Source organism: Pelodiscus sinensis, chromosome 3 (genome assembly GCF_049634645.1).
Source record: "Pelodiscus sinensis isolate JC-2024 chromosome 3, ASM4963464v1, whole genome shotgun sequence".
NCBI classification, from domain to species: Eukaryota; Metazoa; Chordata; order Testudines; family Trionychidae; genus Pelodiscus; species Pelodiscus sinensis.
In genome coordinates, this window is record NC_134713.1 from 89,721,924 (window position 1) to 89,739,690 (window position 17,767).

At 43.4% G+C, this 17,767-nt stretch overlaps 1 protein-coding gene across 5 annotated transcripts in view; it reads left to right on the forward strand.

The window, feature by feature from the left end:
* NCOA7 (nuclear receptor coactivator 7) overlaps nucleotides 1–17,767 on the forward strand; it is a 131,445-nt gene that overhangs the window by 105,653 nt on the left and 8,025 nt on the right. For 4 of the 5 annotated variants that reach the window (XM_006139438.4, XM_006139436.4, XM_075924110.1 and 1 more), the window contains one exon: nucleotides 12,536–12,683. In XM_006139438.4, the coding sequence (XP_006139500.2) occupies nucleotides 12,536–12,683 (148 nt within the window). Of the gene's footprint in view, nucleotides 1–12,535; nucleotides 12,684–14,477; nucleotides 14,706–17,767 lie in introns of those variants that run through there. The other variant, XM_006139439.3, reaches the window with a different exon arrangement.

Genomic DNA, 17,767 nt, shown 5'->3' on the forward strand with positions numbered 1-17,767 from the left:
GTACTACTACTTTTGCGAGGAGTAAGAGAAACTGACTAAAGTGTTTTTTCCTGTCAACCTCCCACTATGGGGACACCATGAAGCTCAGCTTTAAGATAAGCCAACTCCAGCTACAAATTCTACAGAGCTGAAGTTGCATACTGAGCTGCCAGGTCTAGTGCAGACCTCGTGTTAGTATCTTTGTTTTATTCATTAAGACTTTAAAAAAGAAATTGTAGCCAGAATGTGGAGAAATCAGCATTCATGGCCAAAGTCACTCTGCCTACTTAAATGCCCCCATTCAACTTCAGTGAATTTGCCCTATCCTAAAATTTCTTGTAATGGTGCTGTGTACTGTTAAACAACTGCTGTAACTAACTCCACAGGTGACTTCATTTTAGTGATGGAGAGATAGTGGGAACTTAAACTGCTCCTTCCAATGTAAAAAAACAACAAATGGTCTGGTAGCACTTTATAGACTAACAAAACATGTAGATGGTATCATGAGCTTTTGTGGGCACAGCCCACTCCTTCAGATGACCGGAGTTTAGGGTGAGTACTTGCTGTGTTCATATATAGTGCAGGCACCTAGGTCTTTCAGTGTGGCACGTTTCATGAGTACCAAAGTCACATTAAAAAAAGTTACTTTGTGGTTTTCAAATTGAGTTATACCATTATGTACTTGAACCATCACTAGTGGAGACAAAACTAGGTATACAGCTTTTTTTTTTTTTTTTTTTTTTAAAAACCATTTTAAATATTTCCTTTAAAGGTTGTAAAACAAATCATGAATCCACTTTTTCTTCTCTTAATTCTTCTACTGGATTCCTTCCCGTGCAATACATGATTTATAAGTTACTGAAAATCCCAAAAATATGCCACTCCATTATCCTTGATGATGTAGTTGAGTTAATCGGTGACTCCAAGGCTGCTCTTTTGATTGCAAAATCACAGCAGTCCTGGTCTCTAGCACGTAACTGGGAAGATGTAATCATTAAAGAAGTCTCAGCTGAAAAAAGGTGCACTTCATAAGAGAACTTCTTGCGCTGCTATTTAGCAGAGTAGCTCTAATGCTTTTGGACAGTGACTGAGCTGGAAGACTTGACAATGGGTGTTGCTTACAGCGTTGGAGAGTAAGTATAAGTCGGCTTGTATTTCATGGCTTTATTTTTTGATGGAACTAAGTGAATCTGTAGAATTGCATTTTACTAATTGATTCTCCATTGTTGAGGTTATTAGACTGGTAATTGAGCTACTCTTACAATTATTTCTTTTAAAACATTGAGAGGAAAACTATCTAACGTTGAAAAGTAAATACAGCTATAGAATGATTTTCAGTTTAAGGTGGGTATAGAGAGTGATAAAATGATGCACCAATTAAATAAGGCTGGTATGAAATGATTAAAAGTGAAACACTATTCAGTAATTTCTTCATTTTTGTTTTAAATTCTGAGATGCACATGTCAGGCTTGAATCCAGAACTGCCAAATAAGCACTTACAAATTCAACACTCATATGTGCATGCTACTTCATTTTTTTCTAATTACTACAGTATTCAGAGTAATTTACATATTAAAAAGTAAACCTTCTTAGTTACCAGCAGTAGCCTTTCATCAGCCAAAGGTATGGATTTATTTTTGCCATGGTATCAGCATACAGGAAATGGTTAGTTCTGGGATCAGGCTCTCTGTCATGGGCACTCACTTTCTGTGTTTGGTGAAGACAGTAGCTCCAGAAAAGGTAGTAGTGTTTTGGTGTTTGATGAATGCAGGCAATTTGTTTCCAGCACAGTTGATTTAATTAGACAGAAAGAGATTCTGGCTGGTTTGCTTTTTGTTTATGGTAGCCCTAACAGTAAACAAACACTGTTTGACATTTTGTCAACCGAGAAGAAATTAGTGGTTATTAAAGTTGGATCTCTTGCAAGAAATTTCCAACAAGTTGAATTTCATTCTAACTAGCAAGAGTCTTGTACCATAACATGGTTCCCTGTAAAACATACCAGAACTTTTCCTCATGGATGGTGTGACAGCAATCCAGTTTGATTTTGATGTGATTTTGGACATCTGGAGTGGCTGACTTAAAATTCCTCTATCTTTCCTATTCTTGTTGATATGATTCATGGAACATACAGGTGAAAGTTAAGGATTGGACTTCTAGGGTGATCCCAACTCCAGTATGTTCAGTTCCCTTTGGAACTCTAGATAGGTAAGACACCAAGTCATGGATACAAATAGGTTTGCAATGTGTTCTAGTTATGTAGACAGTGGGTGGCTTGAATTTTCAGCATCATCAACCTTTATAGATTCTAAAGCCAGAAAGGAGCACTGTGATTGTCTAGCCCAGGGGTTCCCAACCTGGGCTACGCGTACCCCCAGAGGGTACGAGAAGCTTGTCAAGTGGGTACGGGGAATATTTGGTAAATAACTAGTTTATCCTAACTGAAATATTACAAAAGTAGTAGTGTTAGTGAGAAGAATTGTGGATTCTAGAGTCTAGAATTTATTTCCTTTCATATTGAATAAGGAGTACGGGAAGGTTTACTTTGGGAACCCCTGGTCTAGCCTGAACTCCTGTTTTGAACTATAGACTATCTGCAAGGAAAGCATGTAATCTTGATCTTAAAATTTCCAATAGTGGAGAATCCACCACAGTCACTGAAAAGGCCTTCCAGTGGTTGATTATCATCACTATTGGAATTTATATATCTTATTTCTAGTCTGAATTTGTTTAGCTCCACTTTCAGCCACTGGATCTTGTGTTTATATTGTCTGGTAGATTCAAGAGCCTTCTTTTATCAAATATCTATTCCCTTATAGTCACGCCTTAACCTTCTCTTTGATAAGCTAACTAGATGGCGCTCCTTCACTCTCTGGCTATATGGCATGTTTTTCAATCATTTAATCATTCTTGTGGTTTTTCTTTGAACCCTCTCCAATATTTCAAAATCCTTCTTGTTTTGGGGTTTCCAGAACTGAATACAATATTCCCATAGCACTTCCAGTAGCACACACCTGTGCCAAATACAGAGGTAATAGAACTTCCTTACTTGTATTTAAATATTCCCTGTTTCTAGTGATCATGTTAGCCCCTTTTCAACCACAGCATTGCTCAACAAGTGTACATTCAGCTGACTACTCATTACACTCAAGGTTTTTATTAGTCACTGCTGCCCATGATAGAGTGGCCCATCCTATAAGGCCTTGTCTACACTATAGGCTCTTGTTGACAAAAGTTATGCTGCTTTAATGAAAGCACTTTAATTAAACTGCATGCCCACACTATGCTTGTGTTGGTAGAGCACATCCACACTAGCAGCTCTTGCATTGACACGGAGAGTAGTGCACTCTGCGTAGTTATCCCACTGTGCAACTGACCACAGGGTGCTTTGGGAAGGGTTTCCAGTGCCTCATGGGGGCAGGTACAGTGTCACATGACCTAGGTTTCTCAGTCATGCCATTATATAGACATCCTAATAGATTGCCAGCCACTTTTCAACTGAAGTGTATGGGGGAGAGAGAAGAGTGTGTGACAGGGTGTATGTGTGTGGGGTGACAGAAACAAAGTGTGTGGACTGACACACAGATCAGCCCCCAGCTCTGCACAACTCAGTAGCCTTTTCTTCTACCCTTCCTACAGCAGCAGCCCATGGTCTGAGTAGTCCCAGCTCACACAAGTTCAGGATCACTGCACCTCTGCCTTTTAAATGTAGTAAGGGCCAGGCGGTTCTTACCATATTTAAAAAGGCAGAGCCACAGCTGGGGTAGGTCTGGGACCCGGCGTGAGCCAGGACTTAAGCAGTCCCGGCTTGCGCCGGGTCCCAGACCACTGGGCAGCAAGGTGGGAAGGAATGCGAGTAGTCGACTAATCCAGTGGTTCCCATCCTGTGCTCCGTGGACCCTTGGGGATCCACGACGGTACTCTATGAGGTCAGTAGAAAGATTAGGAAAAGTAAGGATCAGGCCCACCATGGGACTGGGACTTTCTGCCAGGCAATTTTTGGCAAGATAGGATCTTGATATCCCAGGAGGCACCATCCATCCTCCATTTGCCATCTGTGCTGCCATTTACACTCCCGCCTCCCCCACCCAATCTTGTGGTGGGCCCGAACCTTTCTTTTCCTTTTCAGTCGTCCCCCCCTCCCCCCCCCCCCTCAGGGCTCCGTGTCCAGCCAAGGGAAGAGTGCCGGGCCAGGAGCTGGTTTTGGCCACAAGAGCTCTCTTGCCGTATCCTCCATGGATGGACAGGGGATGGAGGGAGTGGCAGCTGGGGACGCAGCACGGGCCAAGGGACATACTGGCCGTCACTTCCCACTACTCTCCTGGGGGGGGGGGGGGGGCATGTAAAATTTTAACAGATTGAAAAGTAGTCTGTATTAGGGATGTAAAGGACTACAGGCAGTCCCTGGGTTACGTACAAGATAGGGACTGTGGGTTTGTTCTTAAGTTGAATTTGTATGTAAGTCGGAACTGGTACATATTGTACCCCAGGTGTCCCCAATTCAGCCGCTGCTGAAACTGACCAGCGGCTGACTACAGGAAGCCCGAGGCAGAGCTGCTTTGCCCCGGGCTTCCTGGAATCAGCCGCTGATCACTTTCAGCAGCAGCTGACTTGGGGATGCCTGGGGCACAGCAGCTGGGGTGCTGCTGGGTTGGTCCAGTAGCGCCGCACCTCGGCGCTGTGGGACCAACCCGGCAGCCCCCCAGTTGCTCTACCTCAGGCGTCCTGATTCAGCCGCTGCTGAAACTGACCGGCGGCGAGAAAAGCCTGGTCTTCTGGGGGGGGGGGGGGGCGCAGCTAGTGCGCCCTCCCCCCAGCAGACCAGGCTTTTCTCGCCGCGGAGGACGGGGGCGGCGGGACTGCGGCGCGTCTCGGCGGTCCTGGTGCCTGCGTTCTCCGCGGCAAGAAAAGCCTGGTCTGCTGGGGGGAGGGCGCACTAGCTGCGCCCGCCCCCCCTCCCCCCCCCCCCCCCCCCCCCAGCAGACCAGGGAGACGCGGAGCGGCTTTTCTTGCCGTGCAGGATGGGGGTGGCAGGACCGCCAAGACGTGCCGTGGTCCCGCCACCCGCGTCCTCCGCGGCTTTGCTCCGCGTCTCCCTGGTCTGCTGGAGGACGCGGGTGGCAGGACCGCCCAGACGTGCCGCGGTCCCACCGCCCCGCGTCCTCTGTGGCTTTGCTCTGTGTCTCCTTGATCTTCTGGGGAGGCTCCCCCAGCAGACCAGGGAGATGCGGAACAGCTTTTCTCGCCGCGGAGGACGCGGGTGGCGGGACCGCCACGGCGCGTCTTGGCGGTCTGCTGGGGGGGGGGGGGCGCGCAGCTAGTTCGGGGTTCCCTCACCTCGTTCTTAAGTAGGGATCCGACATAAGTCGGATCCACGTAACCCGGGGACTGCCTATATTGGCACAACATACAACTTTTCTTCCCATTTCCTGGAACTTGCCCAGTGTTCCAAGATTTACTAAAAGTGAAATGCTACTCAGCCAAGTCTTTTAAAATTCTTGGAAGAAAGTTGTCCTAACCTCTTGACTTGATGTCTAACCTCAGTAGTTGCTATTTAACATGCTCTTAAGCTCCTAATGTAGAATTATTTCTTCATTTTCATATGCAGGGCTTGACGAACGGTGGCAAAAGCCGCTCGCCAGCCCCACATCGCGCATGTGCAAGACCCGCATTGCGCATGCGCGTGCCGCAAACAAACGGGACGCCTGGCTGAAATCTACTTGCCACAGGCGAGTAGATTCAATACTTTTTTGAGCCCTGTTCATATGATATGAAAACATTTAGCTTTTTCCCAAATACAAAACATATTTTCAAGTACTTCCACCTTTCTGCATTATTAGTGATAGTTCTACATAATGAACCAGTACTATTGTCAGGATTCCTTTTGTTCCTATTTACTTTTAAAATACCTGTCTTTAATTCTGCTAGCCATTGATTTTGTCTTGCGTTCTTTTGCATCCCTATTAATTTTCCACAGGTTTTTTCACCTCTAATGTATATTCACTGCTACCAGATTTTTGTTTTTGTTTTTTGTTTTATTGCTGCTTTCAGTTCCCTTCTAAGCAAGGGTATAGTCATAGGTATTAGTTTTGGTTTTTTTTGTTTGTTTGTTTGTTTTGTTTAGTTTAACCAGCATAGCCTTCTTTCTCATGGTTTTTTTTTTTGGTGGCGGGATGCGGGGGACATCTCGTAAAATGTTCTGGAACTGTGCCCAGTATCGCTGACACTTTCTGTCAAGTTCTTTCTCCCAGCTGATCTGGCTTATAATTTTCATTTTTGGGAAATTGCCTTTTAAAGCACTAAGTATATATGTGGTTGAAACTTTCTCTGTGCATATAACAGATGTAATCCAGTCACAGTTGCATGCATGTAGGCAAACTTTAACTTTTAGTTCTATGATCATGTCCTCTTTGTATGCAAAATTAGTCCTAAGATAGGATTTCCCCATGTTGGTTGCAGAACTTTTTGAGTTATGGATGACAATTTCCTAATTTTTAGAAAGTAAGAACTGGGAATTCCTCCATTTTGACACATAACATTGCACTGAAGCAGAGGTGACATGTTGTGTCTATCACTTCTTCAGTTATCTTCAAAAGGGACATATTTTCATTCCATACAGTCAGTCTTTGAACAATTGCTCTTCTTTTCTTGTAATGACAGCCTAATACAAGGACTGACTTAGGCAGTAAAACTGGCTTTAGTCAAAATAATAAGCCAAAAAAATCAAACCCCACTATCTCAAAAATTGTCTGCTTCTTAAGTAGATCAGTGATACAAAACCTTTCTAGTATTACCATTAGTACAAGGGCTGCACCTAATTTACATTAAATGTACATGGGATTTTAGTGAATGCTAACCACACAGTTTTATAAGTAGACATTACTATATTCATACAGAGTAGTTTTTCAGTACATCCACAGCATAATGCTGTAAGAAACTGGTATTAATGGGAAATCTAGCACTGCTTCTCTCAGTCCATCCTTGTCTGACTTTGTTTTTGAAGTTGTCACATACATTATAGAATTTGGCTTGGTTCTGCAATGTGTGAATTGGTTTAGCTCTGTCATAGATATTTTTTTCCTCAAATAAAAATACTTTCAAACATGCTTTCACAAACAGTAGCTCTATGCATATCAGTCCCTTCATAGGAATTAGTAGAAATTTAGCTTCCCAGACTTTGGATAAGAGTTTTGCATGCTAGACATGTCTGGCTTAACTGTGATTAAGTTTTCTGCAAGGTAAGCTAATAATGTGTCTGTAAGCAACTTGGATATCTTGTTGTCTGTTTAGAAATTTTAAAACTGTTGATCAAATGGATGTGGAAACTTTTTGATCCATTCAGCATAGGGATTATTTTTCACACTGTTTCTTGAGCAAGTCAGGAAGTGGGAAAGATCATTCTGCTAAAGTTGTCCATGGGGAAAAAAAATCTTGCAATTAGAAATAAAAGCCTTATTTCCTCCATCATTATGACAGCTACAGGCTCCTCTCGGCAGGTTGATACTTTTATAAGCATGCACATTTTGTTAGTTATTTGACGTTAGTCAAGTGGCTTCAAATTTGCAGAGTGGAGTCCTCAATAGTTATAGAATAACCCTTCCATACACTCTCCTTCTAGCTGATTACTGTTGATCATCCCCAGATTTGCTCAGTCTGTGTAGTACACATAACTTTTGTGGTGTCTCCCCCCCTTTTTTTAATTTCATTTTTAACTTCTGCTATCTAACCACTTCAGAGAAGCACATTCGCTGGAGAGTTCTGTTACTGTGATGAGCAGTGAAATACAGGCAGTCCCCGAGTTACGCGGATCCGACTTATGTCAGATCCGCAGTTATGGACGAGGAGCAAAGCCTCTGAGGACGCCGGCAGCGGGACAGCTGCGGCGCGTCTGGGCTGTCCGCTGCCCACGTGCTCCGCGGCTTTGCTCCCGTGTACCGCGGCTGTCTCCAGCAGACCAGGGAGACGCGGAGCAAAGCCGTGGAGGACCCGGGCGGCGGGACCGCGGTGCGTCTCAGTCCACCGCCGGCGTCTCCCTGGTCTGCTGGGGGGGGGGACGCAGCTAGTACACCCCCCCCCAGCAGACCAGGCTTTTCTCTGGATGCCTGTGATAGAGCAGCTGGGGCGCTGCCGGTTGGTCCCGGTTGGTCTGGGCGCTACTGGACCAACCCGGCAGCACCCCAGCTACTCTGCCCCAGGCGTCCTGATTCAGCCGCTGCTGGTCAGAGTTGCTCTGCCCTGGGCTTCCTGGAATCAGCCTCTGATCAGTTTCAGCACCGGTTGACTTGGGACGCCTGGGGTTCTTAAGTACTGGCGTCCAGATTCAGCCTGTTGAAACTGATCAGAGGCTGATTCCAGGAAGCCCGGGGCAGAGCAACTCTGCCTCGGGCTTCCTGTATGTAGTCAGTCGCTGGTCAGTTTCAGCAGCGGCTGAATCTGGACGCCACTTCCGACTTACATACAGATTCAACTTAAGAACAAACCTACAGTCCCTATCTTGTACGTAACCCGGGGACTGCCTGTAATTAATAATGGGCATTTTAAACTGCCATTAAACTTCAGAGTGGATACTCTGTGCATTATATATATCTCTGGGCTACTGTTACATGTTGTCCACAGACTCTGAAAGATTACACTAGATTTGGTCTTGCATTTGGAATGTGTTTCTTTGAAACCATGGTCACTTTAAAAAAAAAATTAGAATGAGAACTTAAATTCAGTAAAAACAGGAAGACTTCTAGTGCAGCTGGTATCTAGGCTGACAGGGGCATGAGGGAGGAGTAACCTTGTTCCTGCTCTATAATTAGGGAAAGGAAACATCTGTGATGTAGCAAAAAAAAAAAACCCACCTTCTTATGGGCATGGTGAGTTGCAGCCAAATCTCTGGAAAGTTAACCCAATGGCCCAAGATGTAGCTGACATCCGGGAGAACATTTGCCTCCAATTTTTTATGTCTCTCTTTGTAGGTTGTTTTGTTTGTTTTTTTTGTGGTGTCTGTGGTGGCAGCGGTGGTGGTGTTATATATAAAAAAAAGTGCTCCTGCAGCTCACTTGCAAAATGCTAACTGGGGACTAATCTGTCTAGAATTTGAAGGTTTATAATTTAAGTGATCTAAGGGCTAGAGTCTGACCAGTGTAATTCCGCTGTGTTAAATAGAGTTACTCTGGATTTACAATGAAGTAGTTATCAGCAAAATCTGACTCTTAAGAGAATGTCTACACTGCAGCAACCTGTGCCTGACTCTGGTTAGCTGACTTGGGCTCAGGCTGTGGGATTATAAAAATGCTGGGTAGAAGTTCAGGCTATGGGAGCTTCCCCATCACAGGGTCTCAGTGCTTGGGTTGAAGTCTGGGCTCTGTGACTCCACAAGGGAGGATGGTCTCTGAGCCAAAACATGTACGCTTCAATTGTATAGCCCTCCAGCCTAAGCCACATGAACCTGAGTCAGCTGACCTAGGCTTCCCCAGTGTTTTACTGTAGCATGTACACTTACCCGAGTTGCTCCCACTTCAGGAGGAAATCAACAACATTGCTTATGTGGTGTGTTATAAAAATTTTCAAGACCGGTCATGCATAGATCATAAGTCCTAAAATGATTTGAAATGTAAAAGAATCTTGTAGGTATGGTTGGATGGATTCGCTTTTTATTGGTAAATGTCGATAACTATTGATTTTGCCATACACACAAACTAACAAAAAATATTTCCTTTGATGATAATTGAAATTTACAGCTAGGCAAAGTATGACTGTGTGGAAATAATCCAGTGATTTAGACTCTTTAATTAGGCTTGGTACAAGTGAACTAGCAAGGAAGTAGTAAAAACTAGTATTTTATTTTTATTTAAGGATATTTATTTTGTGTACTTTTGACATGTGATGTTAACGATTTATAGACAATTTGTGTATTAAGCCAAATTTGACATTTTTAATCTCAATGTCTCTGCCGTTCACTAATTGTCTGACAACCCTGCAACTGTGAAATTTCAGTTGAAAAAAATCTAAAAAAGCTTAAAAATAAACATCAATATCAGTCTATTTTTCATCCTACTTTTGTATCATTCAAATATATAAAAATAACTTGTTTTGTTAGGAAACCACAACGCATTGCATGTGATATATGTATGATAATCATATATTAGTCTGTGTGTATAGGTCGTACCTCCCTTAGTTGGGACTCCCTGGTCTGGCAACATTGACCATCGATATTCCTGGACCACAGAGCCCAGGAAGAGGGCGGTGTGGCAGGAGTGCCGGAGGGGGCACTGGTGACTCAGCTGGGAGCCCAGTGTTGGGGGAGGGGGACAGGCAAGCATGGCAGGGAGTTCTGGCCCCAACAGAGCTCCCTGACCCCAGTGGCCAGGGAGCAGCAGCTGTGGCGTTCTGGCCACAGCCAGGAAGCTCGGACTTCAGCGGCAGTTAGAAAGCTCTGGCCCAAATCCCATCTGTGGAGCTCCGGCCCCATTCTGGCTCCAGTGGCCCAGGACCTCCAGCCTCAGTGGCATCCAGGACTCTCTGGCCCCAGCCGCAGAGTTCCGGCCCTGGCTGCGGAGCCAGGCAGCTGCAGAGCTCTGCCCTGGCTGTGGAGCTCTCTGTGGTGCTCCAGCCCCAACAGCAGAGGGGCCAGCAGCATCTAGAGAGCCCCAGGGGGGCTGGGGCAGCAGCAGGAATAGACTGCAACCATAGCCCGGTGGTAGCATGGGACATGAGGGGAGGGACCTTCCTTGGTCCAGCAAATCCCCTCATTTGGGATCAGTCAGGTCCCCAGGGTGCCGCACGAGCGAGGTTCAGCCTGTGTATGTAAAGCTGCCTTTTGAAGTCAGGCTGTGTATTAATTTAGACGATACACACAATAAACCAACAGCCACATACGTAAGCTCTGAGGTGTGTGTACACATCTGAACATATCTGTGTTCTTTTTGTATTAATCTCTGATACATTTCCAGGAAAAATACATAAAATATGGCCCTTATTTTCAGTTTTTACCTGTATCAAGGGGTACTCAAGATTGCTAATAAAATATTGTGCTAGTTGACAATATTCTTTTGTAGTTTAAGTATTTATAACTTCATAGGTACTTTCTCTAGTTAGGACTTTGACTTTCACCAATAGGCTTAGGCCCCGGGAGAGAGGTGCACTTACTGACAGGAAAGATTGAAAGGGGGTGTTCTCGTTGCACTATGCCTGTTCTATCACAAGAATATCATTTTGGTATAAACAGGTCACTGAATAACTTTCTCATTTTTATATACAGCAATTCCTCATTTAACACTATAGATATGTTTCAGAAAATGATCGTGTTAAGTGAAAACATATTATGCGGGGTCAATTTTCCCATTGAAAATAATGGAAAAGGTGGGGACTGCGTTTCAAGCCGTGGTGTATGTTGGGACTGGGACATAAGGTTGGGGGAGAAACAGGACTGGGTTACAGCAGGGAAGGGAGATGTTTGGCTCTGGGGAAGGGAAGGGGGGGAGAGGGATTGGGTTGGGAGTATGCCCCTGTGACAGGTCTACCAGGACCCGTACTGCGTCCAGAAAGAGGGGGGGGTCGCCGGAGAGCGGTGAACCCTCCACCTCTTTGCAGGGAGGCAGGGGAATACACCGAGCAGCTGCTGGCAACAGGCCCGCTGGGGAAACCCAGCCTCCGGCCTGCAAGCAGGGGCAATGGAAAGGGGGCAAGGTGTCTGGTGAGGGGGAGTCAGTGAGGAACAGCGCGGTGAGCGGCAAACCCTCCTCCGCTTTGCAGGGAGGCGGGGGAAGCCCCGCACAGCTGCCGGCAACAGGCCTGCTGGGGAAATCATGTTATTCCGGGGACAGTCATGTAATTCAAAAAATGTGTTAAGCGAAAATGTGTTAAGCGGACATGTGTTAAATGAGGAATTACTGTACTAATACCTGATAATAATTTTGAAGGTGTGTTTAATAAATAGCAAAGAAAGATGTGAAGAACTAGCTCTCTACCTACCTCTGGATGCTTGTTTTTATATAGCCAATTTCAGAAAAGCAGCAACAACTGATCTTTTCCACTGAGATCAAAGGAGGGAGGATAGTGATGTTAAGTCTTTCTAATGGAAAAAGTAATGCTATAGTGTAACCATAAGTAATGAGTCTGATGTGAAAATTGGTGGGTGAAAGTGGTTTTTTTGGGGGGGTTTTTTTTTTTTTTTTTTTTGGCCAATGTTTTTATATAGCAGGTCTTTCTGAATGATCATAATGATTGATTTTTTCTGGCCTTATATTTTGTGAATAAATAAGACTGGGAGATACAAATTGTATCCTTGACTATGACACGCAATTTTTGTATAACCTTAGGTAAGCCACCTATGTCTCAGCTTCCTCGTTTAAAATTGGGGGGGGGAACGACACAAGGGTGAGATGAGGTGAAATTTTAAAATTGTTGAAGAAGCTCAGATTTAAGGAACTGTAAATGTGCAATGTATTAGTTTGTGTGAAATATATAGACAAACACTTTTTCATTCTCTGTTAGTATGTAAAATTTGCATACTGTACTGTATGTCATTTCTGGAAAACTGAATACCATATTTCCTCTTGTTTCACAGAGTGGATCATCTGTATACATTTTTTGTTCAGTGGTCACCAGAAGTGTATGGGAAAGATGCCAAAGAGCAAGGTTTCGTAGTGGTGGAAAAGGAGGAGCTTGATATGATAGACAACTTTTTCAGTGAGCCATCAACTAAGAGCTGGGAGGTGAGTGCCTTCTGTTTTCAGAGATTCAAGAGTGTTACAAGGAATGTGCATTACCCATTGAGAATCTAAATACCCACCTTTTTAATTTTCCTAACATTCTGGTATTTCTTTTTTACTCATTTGACTCTTACTCTTTGTATTAAAATGTTCTCAGGTTTTGTGGCTATCCAACAAACCTACTGTCCTCCCAATAGCTCTCATTTTCTTTTATCCTCTACTGGCCCAGGTAGTGGCCAGGCTAGAAATTTTCTGATTTTAGCAGAATCAATAGAAATCATCCGAATACTTACTGAAACTATCATACAGTGTTTTAAAAGAATATTTTAGTGAAAGAACAATTGTTTTAAACTTCACAATTGTATAATAGTGTTAATGTTGCAGAAAGGCACTTATTGGTCAGCTTCAGTGAAGTTTCAAGGTGGAGAATGTCGTTTAGCATAGTGCTTGCTCGGGCATGTGTTTTAAACCAGTAATGAATACTTTTATAGAATTGCTGCTGTATCTCTGATCTGTGGATGATTGTATATGCTTGTGTAAAAGGCCAAATTTTCATACTGTTCATATGAAAAAGAATAAGGTAGATAAGATATTAAAGTTTTACACCTCACAGTAAAAGTTGTGCACTGAATAGATTCAGTTCACTTATGCTTCACAGTTTTATTTTGAGTTTTGCATTACTGGGACAGAGTTAAGGAGGTCTCGGTGCTGGTCTATGGGCATGTGGATTTGGTGCTAAGGGTAACACTGGACCTATTTGTAGCATTCGCATCTGATTTCTATTATTGTGATCCTAAGAACCCTTTAGTGCTAACTGGCAAAAGATTCTCTGTACTGTAATAGTAACAGGCTTGAAAAACTACATCTTGTTACACTTTGTACCTCCTTGGTCCTGCACCTTCAGGGACTTGATCGGTCCTGAACCAGGGAACTTGCCAGACTAGGGTAGGTCGGTGCCGTCCCCTCTGATGCCACTGGCTTCTGGGCTCCACTTCAGCAGCAGCAGCAGAGGGGCAAGCACTGACACTCCTCCTCCCCCCGAGCTTTCTACCCTCCCAGATGCCCTCCATTACTACACAGCCCCAGGAGGGAGGACTGAAGCCTAAGCCAACTCAAGCCCTGCCACCCTGAGAGGGCCAAAGCCCAAGTGCCACCACTATTGGTGTGGGGAAGGAGTCCCAGCAAGACTTAATGCCAACCCTGACAACCCCATGAAATGGGGTCACGATAAATGTTCCCTCTAATCATTTCCATCCATGTGCAGATTTTTTCCTTCCATGTGCAGAATAAATGTTTTTATGTTCACCAAAGCATGTGTGTATGTGCACCACCAGTATAAACACAAATAGAGCTGTGGGGGCTCTATTCATCAGCTGGGCAGCATTTGAATTTCTCTTGAGTGGCTGCACAAGCACACAGTTTAGCACACAGTTTACAGGGAACACTGCTTGGGACTCATAGTTTGAGATCTGCTGTCCTAGCCCATCCCTGAGAAGTGTTGGAGCACCCTATTCTTAAACTTCCAAGGATGGTTCCACAACCTTCACTGGTAATATATTCCAGTACTTAACAATATAGATATTTTTTTTTTCTAATATCTAACCTGAATCTTCCATGCTGCAGATTAGTTCTTGTTTTACTATGCTGAACTCTCATTGTTTTATTTTAAATACATGCTGGTAGTAATGAGAAAACAGCTGGAAATGGTTCCAAAAGTTTTAAAAAAAACCTGTGCAGCTTTTACACATGAAGGTGGAGCTACAAGGAAATGGCTTTGAATGAAGCCCTAATTTGGTGTTGATCCTTTGTGAAACTTATACTTGCTGTTGAGGAAACAGAAAGTAAGACTGTACCGGGGACATATATAAGCAATATCCCCACGGTGGCAGACTCAGTAGCATAGGAAACAGCAGAGAAGTTTGATTAGTGGGGAAAAAAAGTCTTGAAACAATGAGAATGCGACAAATACCTTTGGATATTCAGATTGTTTACTGTGTCAGACCTAACCAGGAGCCTTTTGTGCAGGTATGGTGGATTGTGTACAATGCTGTGGTGCTGTGTTTTAGATCTGCACCAGCAAACTAAAATGCATTGTAGCTGAATATTTCTCCACAATGGTGCTTGCTTCTGTGTACTTCAGAATGAGAGTACTTAAAAACCTTTTTGAAGTTCAAATCTCTGTGTGGGTTTTAATGTTTATGCCTTATGAACTGACTTGCAAATGATTGGTAATGCAGCTCTTACTATTGCTGTTTGAAAAGTGATAGAAATGTAGCTGTGTTAGTCTGGTGTAGCTGAAACAAAATACAGGACTATGTAGCACTTTAAAGACTAACAAGATGGTTTATTAGATGATGAGCTTTCGTGGGCCAGACGAAAGCTTATCCTCTGATAAACCATCTTGTTAGTCTTTAAAGTGCTACATAGTCCTGTATGTTATTGCTGTTTGGTCTGAGTTCAGCATTGAGATATTGAATTTATTTGATGTGATGCAAGTAGATGAACTTTTGGAGTGTTTGTCTTCATTGACTGTCTTCTTGTATTAACTTAATTAAGAATTGGATTTCTGTTGCTCTTTGGGTTGTAGGAGGGGGCTTGACTTTTTTATTCATGATTGATAGGAATTAATGATGAATATGTTAAGAAAAAACACCTGCGGCTGCTTGCCTCAACACATTTAGTTATACATCCCTATAAAAATATATTGCTGGTAGACTTGCTGTGAGATCTTTTTGAAATCTGAAGGCATTAGGAAAGCTTTGAGACAATAGTGAATGTGTATGTGTTTTTCATTACAGTGTGGGAGGAGAGAAGTCATTTATAAAATATTCAAAAATAAAAATGTAAAAAAGTACAGATTTCAGGGAAAACACAGTTAATGAGAAAAGAAAGGGAAAAGCAGAAATTCCACATCCCTTAAACCAGTGGCTCTCTACTTTTCTGTATCACTTTCAAGAGTCTGCTTTGTCTTGTGCACAACCCAAGGGCGGATATAGGGTTGGGCGAGCGGGGCGGCTGCCCCACGCTTCAAGAAGCCCTGCGCATGCACGTGGCGCCACCGCACATGCAGCGTGGCAAAGGGGGGCCCCGCGAAATTGTGCTGCCCTGGGCCCCGCAAAATGGACATCTGCCCCTGGCACAACCAACTTTCACCTCACTTAAAAACTGCTTCCTTTGAAAAATCAGATACAAAGATACAAAAGGACATTTGAATCTGAATCTGACGAGTGAGTTTTTATATAGTTCCAGGTTGTGTTTAAAGTTGTAGCACAATGATTTAAAGCCTGTCAGCAACCTACCTCTCTCTGCATTCCCAGTGAATTACTGGATGATTTCTCTAGTGAAAAGATAGACTTTTGTTTTAAATACCATGATATTTTTGACTTTGGAATACATTCTTAAAATTTATTGAAACAAACTTCAGTTTCCCAAAATGACTATTGTAAAGACAAGAACTTACAAAATTTGGGACTAAATACTTGACTAAGCATATAGTTTCGTTCAGAGCTTGCCCTCTTCCAGGTTTTGCTCAAATGTAACTTTCTTTTTTTGGTTCTTTGGTGTGTTGTTTTATTTCAGTTTGTTTCTTGGTATGGCTGTTGTTTTAGTAATAATAGAAAATGAAACTTATAGCCTTATTTACACCAGTGTTTTGCATTAACATCTGACAGAAGAGTTCATTATGCTTGACTAACTGCAAGAAGTTAGTCTTCTATATCCTTCATATTTAAGAACATCCCACACCCTGTGCCCCAGGTGCACATGTTGCCTGTTAGGAGGAGGTGGCCTCTGCAGTCCTTTGATGTTGGACTAAGTATGTGCTAGCTGCTGTACTGGGTCAGACCAATAGTCCAGTTAGTCCATCTTGCCTTTTGACAGTGACTGTTCCAGAGCTCCTGGGAGATAAGAGTAATTTTGAAGTGATCCACTTCATCTTCCACTCCCAGTTTCTGGCAGTTAGAGTGTAGGGTTGCCTCAAGCATGGGATTACATCCAAAGTTTCCTCTAAGATGTGCAGCTGAGCGACTGTGTAACTACGTTCTGAGCCCTGTGCAGAGGCTCAAAGCTCACCACACAGGCAGGGAGATCAGCTGAGCAGCAGGGACAGGGCCTCTGCTGCTGCTTGGAGCATGCTTGAAATGGAAGACAATCAGCCAAGATAAGCAGGGAATGAGTGGCTGGGAGTGGGGAGGGAGTAATTAATTGGCTTGAGAGGAGAGAGGAGCCAGAGGGCATGTCTACATTGCATTCCTCCTTCGAGAGAGGAATGCAAATGCAGACAAGCGAAATTGCAAATGAAGCGCAGATTTGAATTTCCCGCACTTCATTGCGTAATCACGTCCAGCCGCTGTTTCGAAATACCCCGTTTCGAGATTAATAACACCATGTAGACATGGTTATTTTGAAAGAAACCCCTTCTTTTGAAATAACCATTAAACCTATTTTTTTTTTTTTTTTTTGCAATTTCGCTTGTCTGCATTTGCATTCCTCTCTTTCAAAGGAATGCAATGTAGACATACACAGAGAGACCAAAACGCAACAGCCTCTTCAATCGTCCTGGGCTGGGAAGGGGGTGGTAATGGGAATGATTGCATGTGGTAAGGTGGGGGAAAGGGAGTGATTGAGTGTTGGCATCTGTGCAGTGGTGGAGGCAGTAGGTGGTTTGTTTGGGGTGTCTGACTCACTGCAGTCTTCTCTGTTAGGCTGATTTGGAGGGAAGGAAGGAAAGCCGTGTGTGTGCATGCTAGAAAGACATTTGCATCTTAACATTTCAAGCTAAGTTTGCATACAGGTGTTAATGTCTTAAGATGAGGGGAAAAAAAGATTCTTTTAACAGTTTCAGAGGGGTAGCCGTGTAAGTCTATAGCTGTAAAAATATTTAAAAAACAGCGAATAGTCCTAATGTGTTGCAGGACTATTTGTTGTTTTTTAATTCTTTAAACAGAAATTTTTGGAGTGTTGCAGATACCTAAACTCTGAACTTAATAATTTTTTTAAATCCAGTGTTACTAATTAATACATGGTAAATTGTGTTTGCATTAAGGCCAGATCTTTACTATCTGGTAGAGTTCTGGCTTTTATGAGTT